At 34.9% G+C, this 12873-nt stretch overlaps 1 protein-coding gene across 1 annotated transcript in view; it reads left to right on the top strand.

Moving 5' to 3' along the window:
• The window catches only part of LOC149779565 (mitogen-activated protein kinase kinase kinase 20-like), a 147856-nt gene that overhangs the window by 111136 nt on the left and 23847 nt on the right, over positions 1-12873 (top strand). The window contains exons 18-19 of the mRNA XM_089940289.1: positions 8041-8163; positions 10043-10117. Coding sequence (XP_089796415.1) covers positions 8041-8163; positions 10043-10117 — 198 coding nt within the window. The remainder of the gene's footprint in view (positions 1-8040; positions 8164-10042; positions 10118-12873) is intronic.

The raw sequence follows: 12873 nt of genomic DNA, 5'->3' as shown, positions 1-12873 counted from the left end.
TTTGCAAGGCACGTTGCTTTGATTGCTTTGGCACTAAATAGTCAGTTTGTGTTGCTGTGCTTTAAAGCACTAAACCCAAGCAAATCCATCAAGGCATGCTTGTTGTATACAGGATTAACAGTAATAATGACATTGGGAGTTATGAGGCATCTAGTGATGTGTAATATTTACTTTGAATTAATTGAAAGGAAATTCTTTAGAATACATGGGATAGATGTAAGTGCAAAACTCTCTTTAGGTGGTAAATACAGGAGATTGCTGTAAGTGTCCCAGACCTGTTCACTCCCTGTGCTTCAGATAGCACATCTAGACCTCCAATTCTCTTGAGTCAGAGAAGCTAAATCCCAGACTGTCAGATTAAATTGGGAGATACAAAACAGAGCTTCAGGTGCTGACTCATGCCTTTGTTCACCTCAAATATTTTTGGGTTTAGACTAAATTGAATGCTGAGTTTGGACAGACTGAAAATGACTGATTTTATTATTCTCCTCCATAATTGCCAAATGGACGACTTCATTCTCCTTCAGTACAAATATTATTTCATTTACATGAAAATTCATTTTGTTGATAAAAACTTGAGACCAGTTTACTTTCCAAACTGGGTGTAGAAATACAGGAAGATTGAGTTGCTTGCTGTACATTTCCTTGGAACAATAATGAATGTACAATTAAAACTTAAGAAAGAAATAATTATTTCATTGTTCAAGTTTTGAATTTTTTTTATCTCAGGGAATTGAAATTCATCAAGCCTAGAACTGTTACAGGCTCAAAGCTGTAGCATTGTTTCATAACACTTAAAAATGTTGATGTCATATGTACTATTTTAAATTATGCTTGTTTTATTCCAAAATTGTTCAGTTATGTTTATCAGATTATAAAAATGTGCAAGATTTCTAACATTGCATTAACCCTTGGTTAACATTTTTGCACAAATAATTTCACCATATATTTTTAGCTCCTTGGCCTTTGACCAGAATAATTTGATGTGATGGCCCATCAGTAACTGTCCATCCATTAGCACGAGTTTATTATAGCTACTCCTACCAAACTAAAGGTAGAATTTGCCATGAAATATCACAAACATTTATTCCAGGTTTAAGTTGGTCCTAAATGAAAACCATTAGAGCAAGCATGGTGGCCATATTGAAAATCTTGTCACTACTCCTTCTGAGCGGATGCTTATATCAGTATGTGGGTTTCATTAAGAGACTTGTAATTTTTCAGCACAAGATAGACTATATGTGGCAGCCAGTATAAATGGTGGAGGAAGAAGCCAGGAAAACCCCGGAAAGAACCACCGACCCACAAGAAGTTTTGAAAAGCTTTCTCATGTACCCACATTGGCTGAGCCCAAATTGTGAACCCACACAGACAGAGGTCTTTTCATAATGTCTCGTTGGTCCTAAATGAAAATAGTTTGGATCTGACATCCAGCATGGTCATCATTGTGGTCACCTTGAAATTCTAGTTATGGTTACTCCTTGATGGTTCTGATGAGTTTCAACATAACCACCATGGTAACCATCTTGAAAATCTTGTTACTGCTACTTCTTCTAAATGAATGGCAGTTGTGGCATGGAGTTTTTACTTAGAGGCTTCAGATGATGTTGGGTCGGTCCTAAATATTACAACTCTTTGGTCTTAAATTCAGTAACAAAAAAGAGCAAAACCAACAAGTTCTTAAATTCAGCAAATAAATAATTTATTTCCCATGAATGCAAAGTGAAATTTTACAAAGAATTTACAGTATTATGAATTAAATCCCAAATAGTCCCAAAAATTCTGTCACAAGTCCAAAAATATAGAGTATACGGAATAAATTCCACTTGTGTTCCGAATGAACTCTAATCTTGAAAGTGCTGATGTACCACTAGACTGGAATAGTGTTGTTGTGCTAACAGTCATTATATATCACAATGATATAATCCAAAATGTCTCTAAATGAATTCATAATAAATTAAAAATAGTGATTTAGTTCTAAAGTCAGTGAGTACTTTGTAATTCCAGTGAATAATTTAAAGAAATAAACATGCTCAAATTAAAGCAGAACACAATAGCCTGATTCTACTTTCGATGTTAAGATAGGAATAGTGAATTTCTGTTTACTTCTCTCTTATATAAAACTTAAAACACAATATAAGGACCAGGATGAGTGTCATCTTAATGGAATTTTCCATCAGATTTAAGCTAACTTCATTGCTGGAATCTTCTAGGGCCAGAATCAAGGCTGAATCTAGAACTCAAAATGAAGTAAACATGTTTACCTACAAACAATAATAATAATAATATATAATCTACTAAACATAGACAAAAATCAGTTTGGTAATATGTTTACAAAATAAGACATTAAATATCCGGTAGGCCCAGACTCCTATCCTAAATTATGAATAAAGGGCAATCACACTATACAAATTAAATATACATAAATTTTAAAAGCTGATTAGTATGGTATTGTCAATACATGTTGGCTGTGTTAGAACAAAAATTGCTGGTCCTTTTTAATTTGTATGTTGGCAACATTGTTACCCAAGAGAGCGTCCAGTGATTATGTGATAGTCATGCTTAGAAGGTCTTGAACTTTTAAGAGATTTACGTTTATGCCAAACATTTGACTTTGTATTCTATGAATTTTTTTTTTTTGTGTGTGCCTTTATCTTTGTTTTGTATGGCTTGTTTATGTAGATTTGCCCAGTACATCATACACACTTCTCCCTCATTGACTTTACAGTGACAAAAACCACAATATAAGTGATAGTATGAGTGGCCATGTTGCCTCTGACAAGTTAAAAAGAGGATGTCATCCCAACTGAACATTGACAGTGACAAGAGAAAATGGGGTTGGGTTGGTGGACCGTTTAAAATGAATTGGAATTGCTGCTATTAATTTGTTTTTATTAAATTTGTTATTTTTCTTGCTAAGGGGCATTGTATTACATTATTTATCCCCAATATTCTTGCTCAGTTCTTTGTTGAAATTCTATCTTTCCTATCCCACCGGGCTATAATATCGAGAAAGGTCATCCTCTAGATAATGCCGGCCAAATCCAATTAACCACCTCTCTTACTAAGAGGGCAATGTTACACTTCGTATCTTGTTTTAATTCCTGCCATAGAGTCATCACAATGTGCATATATTCATTAGGCAAGCAAGTTAAAAAGCAAGATAAAAACATGAGGCTTGTAGTTTTAGTTCATATTTTTTTCTTTCAGTTTTGATTTCTTTTTTCTGCTGAGTTGGCAGTCAGACACAACTGGTGTACTCGTAATTGACATACTATACAAGCTCTTACACAGAAAGACAGAAGTAAAGAAACTGAAGGATATCGGACAATTTATGCATTGTTTGATGTATGTATTAGAATTTTATATGGAAAGGCAGTTGCAAAAACAAACTTGAGATAAGTAAAAGATATATCTTGCAGTACTTATTATCTAAGATTAGTATTTCTCCTAAAATACCTTGGGGAAATGATAAGTCTATAATAAATTACCTATAATTAGCCAGTCTGTCAATCTCAGATGCTTTTGTTTTAGATCAGTAAGATAAATGTCTCAAAGCAGACAGACATCATTGAGATGGCAGATCTCAGCTGTGATCAGTAGGAGAGAACACTTGTTAGAGATCATATCTAATCACCAGCCCTTGTGATAACATTTATGAAGAAATGGACTGGATTTTAGTGTAGGTTTATGTATGTGTATTGTTGTCATATCTCTTTATCATCTTGCCTTCAACAGTGTGGTATGTATTTTTTTTCTTTTGTTTAATTTGATTGGATTCCTGTTTGGTTTTGTTTGGTTTGGAGTTTTTTTTTACTGCACAGCAACGTAAGTACTGCGAGGTTATGTAGTGCCAATGAAATTGTAGCAATGTTCATTGCCTTGCCCAAAGACTCTACAAGGCAGCCATCCTAGGCTCATCTGATAGTAGAATCAAACTTGAACCTTTTTGGTCATGAATCCATTATGCTAACCACTTAGTCACTGCAGTTCATTCGGATTCCCCTCCACCCAGTTGGTCCTGGACACTTTCAACATCCCTCAAGGAGCTATGATGTTGAATGTAATGCAGGTAGAAAACAGATGTTCAGTCATTTAACACTTCAATCTTCATTGCATTTGACATTACATAGTGATGAATAGTGACAATTCTTAAAATATAAACAAGAAAGATGTGTGTGTGTGATTTGTATTTTTAACATAGCTTTAACAATTTTTCAGTCATATCGCTATGATGTCTGCAGTGTGGCAGTTTATAGTGATGTCTAGCACTGGGCATCATGCCACAGACATGTAACATGATGTCCCTCCCAGTCACATTATCCTGACACCAGGCCGACCAATCCTAACACTAACCTCTTAATGCTGAGCACCTAGCGAGGGAGCTGTTAGTACCATTCTTGTAAGTGTTCGGTATGACTGAGACAGGGATCAAACCCATGATCTCCCACATCCGAGGCAGATCCTTTAACCACAAGGCCAACGGAGATACTTGAAATGAAATATTTGTTGTCTTTCCGAGGTTGGCTACAGATATATAATTCAGTCTTTGAGAATCTGGAGTTCCTATCTGTTAATCTGTTTGAACATTCTGGGTTCTCTTTGGTTTCCACTTTGGCATTCCACAACAAAAGCCATCTATAATGCTAGTTTGTAATGACAGAGAGATCTGATAGGGCCCTGGTTAAGGCAGCAGTCCAGCTTAACCCAAGCCTCCCCCATTACAGCCTCTAAATTGCAAGCAACAGCCAATCAGATAAGAAGACTTAAGTATTGCTGCTGTCTTGCAGATATAGAGGAGGTTCCAAAGAGGATCAAAAATCTTAACTGAGCTGGATTTTTTTAAATAGAGATTAGATAGATCCCAATTGACGTCATCTGCAGTCATATTTGTGGTATCCTGTCAGATTTACCTTTGAGTTGATATGGTGTTTGGAAGTTAAAATAAATTTATTGAATCATAAGGTACTGTTACAAAACATTCCTAAATAAACAGAATGCAAATCAGGCTTTCTGTTAATATTTATATTTATAATTATAAGCTGATTTTGCTTCAGTGTGCCTTATTCCCCAGCCCTCCCCCACCTGATTTTGTTTCAGTGTGCCTTATTCCCCAGCCCTCCCCCACCCATTTTGAGCCTCAAGCAACCTTTATTGGACATTTGTGTCCTATCATTTGTTAAAACAATCCATCCTGCTGACATAGAGTCAGTTGTTAACATTATAAATACAAATTACCTTATCTTTTTTTTCTGCTTCTAGCTTCCAGTGCCAGTTGAAATTTCAGTTGTGCTTTCAAAGAGAGATAAATTTGATATAGTGATACTGTTGTGTCTTTCGGGATGATAAGATCAGAAAAGTTTTGATCTTGTGAGAAATTAATTGCTTGAGACTTAGATATATGGTACACATTTGCAGTCATTTACAAGAGATATGCTTTGTTACACATATTCATGAATGAGTTTAGTATCTCTTTTTCTACTGTTTTAGAAGAAATTTCTACAAAAACAACCACACAAAAAACAGAATTGCTTTTAATTCTCTTTCTTCATGCTAGAAGTAAGACTGTTGCCACCCCATTTATTACCTAATGTCTGCACTTTGTAATAAATTTGATGCATATTCAAATAAAACCAAAATAAAAAATTCTAGTAAATATGTTGTCCATCCAGACATCTGCATGTCCAGCGTCCTGTCCATCCAGTCATACACATGTCTTGCTCTTTGTCCTTCTGTTCATCAGCACAAGACGACAAATGGTTGGATTTGGGATTTGATTTATTTTAACGAGACTTGAAATGGGTTTAATAAAAATTATTCCGCTAAATCATTTTTAGGAATTATGTCCATTGATAGCCACTCTTTCAACATGTTTAACAGTCTTGATAAACCCTTAAAAATGAAACAAAATTGAAAATGAAAAATGTGGCAAAAGTCCTTAAATTTACATTTATTGTCCATTAAGAGCCCTTTAATTTTCATAATATTTAACTTAAAAATGTTAAGTATTTAATTTCGACCAATTTTTGGGGAAACAGCATTTTCAGTTGCTCATATCCTTTATTCGATCACAGTGTTTATTTGGATCCCTTCAGTATTATCCCTTGTCTTGTGGCATGCTATGCTACTCTCACTCCCCAAAGCATAGGTTAAATGTCGCCATCGATAAACTAGGAAGTGCCAGTAGGTGTTAATTGACTTTTTCGTCTGCATTAAATGATGGAGTAACGCAATTGTTCAGTCGCAAAGGGATCATGGATCCCAAATACACATGGATTAGAGAGTTCAAAGGGAAGAGTCTATGGCAATGTGTATAAAGTTAGTAGACTTAAGGAAAATGAGGAATATATGCTCTTGGTTTGCATTTAAAAGAACAGTCATTAGCAAGAACTTTGGAATCCTCTGATTGATGACTTGCTTTTTTTTGAAGATGGATCCTGAAGAAAATAAAATGTCACTAACTAATTCACCCAACTACTTCTGATGCAACTGGTGGATCAGAACTAATATATGGGCAAGGGCTATGTCCCAAGCAGTTGCAGCTAGGCTGACAACCTTGGTGAGAAGGCACAAGCCACTACTAGCATGTACTACTCAGTCAAATTATCTTTGGAAAAGATCTAAAGAAAAGACCCAGGAATTCAATAATCTGGAAGAAAATTTGAATGATATTCTTAAGCTGTGGAAGAAATTTTAAGATGTTTAGTCAAACTTTGGAATGTCTTCCTAGCTCCGGTTTCTAGAGCATAACTTCACAGAGGATTGTCGGATTTAAAAAAAAATTGACCTGCAGGTTTATTTATTAGACCTGAAATAACATCCATTTTCTGCTTTCAGCATCATTTACATCATTTACAGAAGTTATGGCCCCTATTGCCTGTCACCTGACTTTGATTACCACAGCATACCTTTACTATGGCTCGATGGGTTTTGATAGACATTGGCATGCAGTTTGGTTATAACGAGAACTTGGTTGATTTAGCTTTCCAACAATCAGTGACATTTACAAGAGTTATGACCCACTGATTACACATTTTTTTAACTTCAGTTTCACAACAATTGTTCATTTATAAATAAATCTGGTATATGATATGGCTGCCATGGTAGCCATCTTGAAAATTGTTATCACAGCTCCACCATCACAGAAAGTTGTATTGACATGGGTTTTCACCAGAAGACTTTTTGTGATATGTAGTTTGACTTAATGTGAAAATGATGCTGATATGACGTCCGATATGGCCACTTTGATATTGTGTAAATCTTATTATAGCTACTAATGCTGGATCAATGGTCATATCGACATGAATTTTCATCAAAAGTTCTTTTGCGATGTCTAGGTGATCTGAAATGAAAATTATGCTCCTCAGACATCAGTTATAACAATAATAACAGCCATCTTGAAAGTCTTACTATTGCTATTCTCCAAATAGGGAAAGTGATATTGTCATGAGGTTTCCACCAGAAGGCTTCTTATGATATCTAGTTGGTCCTAAATGAAAAAGATGCCAATATGATATCCACTGTGTCCACCAAAGTGGCCATCTTGTTAATCATGGTATTGCCACTAATATGTATCATTAAGGTTGGTCATAGCGGGATGGGTTTTACCAAGAGTTTTTACAATGTCTGGTTAGTGTGACTGCCATTGTGGCCATCTTGAAAAAAATCTTGTTATAGCTCAAGAATATCAGATGTGGCTTCAGTGCTCATCAGTTAGAAAGAGCAACGTGTCATTTTCCAGGATTCATGGAAATTCTTTTTGACCAGTAAAACATCAGTAAGTCCCTCTGAGGGACTTTTGATTCTAACTTTGTTTTTACACAGAATCATCCAGGACTTCAATGTAAAACTCTTGGACTCTTGCACGTGTGCCAGCTTTTACATCATCATTTTATAACCTTATGGTCCTTTATTTTTGTATGCACCCCCCTTTTGCTTCAACATTGTTATAATGTGTTTTGCCCAGCTGAACAAACTTGAACTTTTGACCCTTTGCAATACACATATCACTAATAGCTCAGTTTTATTCTTGTATTACAGGAACATAAGTGGAAGATGTACATGGAGGTTGACGATGAAGATGACAGTGACCTTGACCCTTTGACTTTGATCAGTAATGTGACATTTGCCTGTGGACAGTATGGAACTTTCAAGATTACTCAGGTGTGTTGTACATCCATTTTAGATTTCTGTTCACACATTTTTGTCAATTACCATGGTGTGTCAGTGCGTAAGGCACTTTGCTCCAATTGCCTCAGTACTAGATAGTTTTACTCGTATTGCTTTGAAGCACCAAACAAAACAAAATCAAACACATTTTTGTGAATTTACTGTTTACATGAAGATTCCAGTTTTGGGTTTTTTTGTAGTTGATAGAAAGCACAAATTTAAAATGCAACAAATGGTTAATCTGCTGTGAAAACAGTTGGACTACTTCCAAATGCATGAATTTACGACCAATAAAAATGTAAATTTTTCTGAAACCACAATTTTGGTACCCACCAAAGGATAATTTTTTTTTGTATTTGTGCACAACTTTTTGAAACAAGCTCTAAAAGCATAAATACTATTCATCCATTGCATTGAAAGACAAGTGAATGCATTTTGCTTTTTATATGCCTGCCAATAAGCAAAGTCTGTATTTGTATGACCTTGTCCATCCACCCATCTTTCTGTTGCCTCCTTGGTAAGTTGGATTACACACATTAACATGATTACTTTTACTACATCTGCCTATTCCGAACTTTGAGGATGACTTGTACTTTGGGTAAAGAAGGAGCCTGTTAATTTTGCAGTCAGGAAGTCAGCGGTCAAGTTCACTGACTGAAAGAAGCAATTAGTTTCTGCACAGTGACATTAGTTCTAAATCGCAGACTTGGACAAAACTTTATGGATAACTTGCATTTTTGTTAAGGAGAAGCCTGTATATTACAGGTTCAGGAGGTCAGAGGTCATGGTCACTGTGACTGAAACATCCAAAATGGTATGTGCACACAAATTTCAGTTCTCAGCCATGTACCATCACCAGAGTTTGTGGTTGACTTACATGTCAGTGAAGAAAAAAGCCTACTGTCTTTGTGGACAAATGATAAAAGGTCAGGGTTACTTTGACTGAAAGAAGAAAAATAGTTTGATTCTAGACTGCATATCTTGTCCAAAATATTTGGAGTGCTTGCATTTATGCAAGAAAGAGTCTTATTGATTTGGGGGTCAGAAGTTAAAGGTTAAGGTCAGGGTCATTATGACTCAAAGAAGAAATGATTTTGCACATTAATATTTGTTCTATAATAAGTACTTTGACCTAATTTTGAAGATGGTTTGCATTTGAGGTAATAAACTTAACCAATAGTTTGGTTTTAAATGTTAGAAGTCAAGGTCATGCTAAGTTTAATAAGAAAATAATGGTTTCTGGACAATATGTTAGCTCAAGACCACATACCAAATGAAAGATCAAGGTCATTGGTCAATGGTTTCCATTTTCAACCATTCATTTCTAGTGCCTGCATTGAGGGCTACCGGTATTAAAAATGGGATGTGATTATAATAAACCATTTTCAGAGACCTCTTGTTCATAGAGGTGACCATTGGGATAGGTTTAAAAATAGGTACCTGCATTTTCAAATGAGGATTATAAACATAAATTTAAAGTGATAACATATTGATTTCTAAATTTTGTGTTGTAAGACCAATCAGTGAACCATTGATGATATTGGAATTTCAGTCTTTCACCTGTTAAATAGAATTTTTAAAAAGCTTTAATATAAAAACTTATATTCTTTATAATTACTGTGAATAACTTTTGCATTGGTACCAGTTTTCATTGATAACAGTTTTTAATGGATAAAAGTTTTCATGAATACCGATTTTCATTGGTACTAGTTTTCACTGACTGTTCCAAGCCACGAATTTCTAGACCCAGTAAACAATAATCTTTCTGTGAAAGCAATAGGATTTATTCACCAATCCATGATATTGATTAAATTGTAATTGATAGCCACAAAAATAAATTCACAATTCACATGTGATGGTTTTTATTCCACAGCCTCCTTTTATTATGGAGAAATGGTGCACGGGAATCACACCTGAGACAACAGTGCAATGCTTGGTGACATTTGAGGTATAGTTTTAACTATTTCAGTTTAGTCTGTGAGCCTGAGTTAGCTTTTTGGCAGAAAATCTCTGTATGAATGTGTGTGATTTGGATTTTTAGCATAGCTTTAACAATTTTTCAGTCATATCACTACAGTGTCTGCAGTGTGGCAGTTTATAGTGATGTCTAGCACTGGGGCATGATACCAAAGTCAAATAGAATCATGTCCCACCCAGTCACATTATCTTGATATCAGGCCAACCAGTCCTAACACAAACCTCTTAATGCTGAGTGCCTAGCAAGGCAGCTGTTAGTACCATTTGTAGAAGTCTTTGTTATGACTCGGCAGGGGTTTAAACCCACCATAGAAGTTCTTTGGGTGCCAGTTTTCATCAAAAGTAACCAATATCCCAGAACTAGATGGCAAATAAAGTTAAGTTAAAAAAAACTCTATAAATTGGAAAATACAAAACTGGTCTCTGTACACAAGTGACCTCGGTATAAAGGTTCACCTTTCAGACTTGCCTTTTGAGCATATACCATGCACTGAATACCATTATTATTATTATTATTATTATTAATATATGGCACTATTTTACAAAATAAAAACACCCCGCTCTGGTGGCCAAGTGGCTAGAGCATCTGCCTCAGATGCGAGAGCTCGTGGGTTCAAACCACAGCTGAGTCATACCAAAGACTTATAAAAATGGTACTAGTAGAGCTGCCTTGCTAGGTACTCGACATTAAGAGGTTAGTGTTAGGACTGGTCGGCCTGGTGTCAGGATAATGTGACTGGGTGGGACATTATGCTACATGTCTATGGCATGATACATCACTATAAACTGCCACACTGCAGACATCATAGTGATGTGACTGAAAAATTGTTAAAGCTACATTAAAAAAATCCAAAACACCAAATCACATCCACATTTTTGCTTTAAAATTGTAGCTAAAATCTCAACCCAATGATAAATAAGGTGCATGGGGATCTCCTTGATGACATCCTCTTTCAAGTATAAAAAAAGATGACATATGCCCATTATTTATAACACAGCTGTTAGAGTCATTACAAAACAGTTTAAACCACTTACAAACAGAATCACCAAAGTTAAAAGATTGTAAAGCTTCTTCCACAAAGGTCCAGTTAATTGAGTCAAAGGCTTTTTCAAAGTCTATTAACAATAATAAACCCTATCTATTTTCATTCTCAAGTTGGTCCATGATATCATATAATAGCCTGGTATTTTCTCCACTGAATCTACCCTTCATATATCCTTCTTGAGTATCACGATTATTGATGGAAGAACCTTTTTAATCCTAGCTGCAATGGCTCCCAAAGCAATATTTAAAAGTGATATAGGTCTCCAGTTTTTAAAATATCTTCTGTCTTTTTCTTCCTTTCATAGACATGTGATGACTCCTTGAGTCTGAAAATCTGAACATTTTCCTACATTATATCCGTAATTTATTGATCTACATAGAAATCCCCAAGAGACTTCCAAAAGAATTTATAGAACTCTACAGTGAGTCCATCTGAGCCAGGACTTTTTCCATTTTCCATCCATTTTAGAAACATACAGAATTCATTAATTGTAAGCAGATTCTTGCATGATTCTCTTTCCTCTCGACTAAGTCTAATATTGTGATTAAAAAATCTATTTATAGTTTCTTGAGTAGCCCATCATCAAGCTCAGCAATTCTACTTTTGTACAGCTCCATAAAAAAACTGTTTTTTTTGTTTTTGAGCTTCTAAAATATCTATTTGGTCAGATATATTTGTCCCATCATATAAAATAATTTCCTTTATTGTCTTGTTGACATGGTTTCTTTTTTCAAGATTTAAAAAGTACTTTGTGCTTTTCTTCCCCAAATTCATATCATCTAGCATTAGATCTTAATATAACACCTATGTATTTTTTCCTAGATTCCTCCAATTCTACTTTTTTCCCTCTAAATTTTCCAACGTTTCCCCAGCTATGTTATTCGACAGTCCCCCAGAATTTCTATTATTTCCTGCTCAATTTTCTTTAATTTTTCCCATTTCTCTTTTATTTTCCTAATAGTTTCCGATCTTACTTTCATTTTAAAAATTTCAAAGAACATTTGATGTTTGCAGGAAAGAGGAACATGGAGAGAGTAATCTTTATTTTCCCCCTACATAATATTCATTTACAGTATCAGTTATACACTTTTTGACCAAATCGGTATACGCAATGTTCCTCAACAGTTGGGCATTAAATTTTTCCAATATCCTTTTCCTCGTGGACACCTTGAAAAAGCCACACTCAAAACAATAGCTGAATGATCAGTCTTATACCCTGGTAAGATACATGCATCAGCTGTATTCATATGAATGTCATCTGATACAAGAAAGTAATCTAATCTACTTTGTTTCAAGGGAGATTTTTGCCTCTAGGTATACATCTTTAAGTCTTGATTGGAATTTCTCCAGGGATCAATTAATTCCAATTCGTTTTTCAGGTCTTGAATCACTGCCCTAAACTGCTGGTGTTTGTCATGTAAAATATTATAAGTATCGAAATCTAAAAGTCTTGAACAGTGTTCCAGTCTCTGTACATTATAATTGATGAGTTCTCAAAAAATAAGATCTCTTCCTTAAACTTTCTAAAAAAGCTAGAATTATCATCATTATAATGATACAAATTCACAAGGGTTATTCTTTTGCCATTAATTGTGATATCTAAAATAATAAATCTCCCTTGACTGTCATGTCTTTCTATATGAATTACGAATTCAAAAGTATTTCTAAGAAATATTGCAAC

Source organism: Sinohyriopsis cumingii, chromosome 17 (assembly GCF_028554795.1).
Source record: "Sinohyriopsis cumingii isolate HCF-2022 chromosome 17, ASM2855479v2, whole genome shotgun sequence".
Classification (NCBI taxonomy): Eukaryota; Metazoa; Mollusca; class Bivalvia; order Unionida; family Unionidae; genus Sinohyriopsis; species Sinohyriopsis cumingii.
Note: the sequence above shows the minus strand (reverse complement) of the source record. Positions and strands in the feature narration are given on the sequence as shown.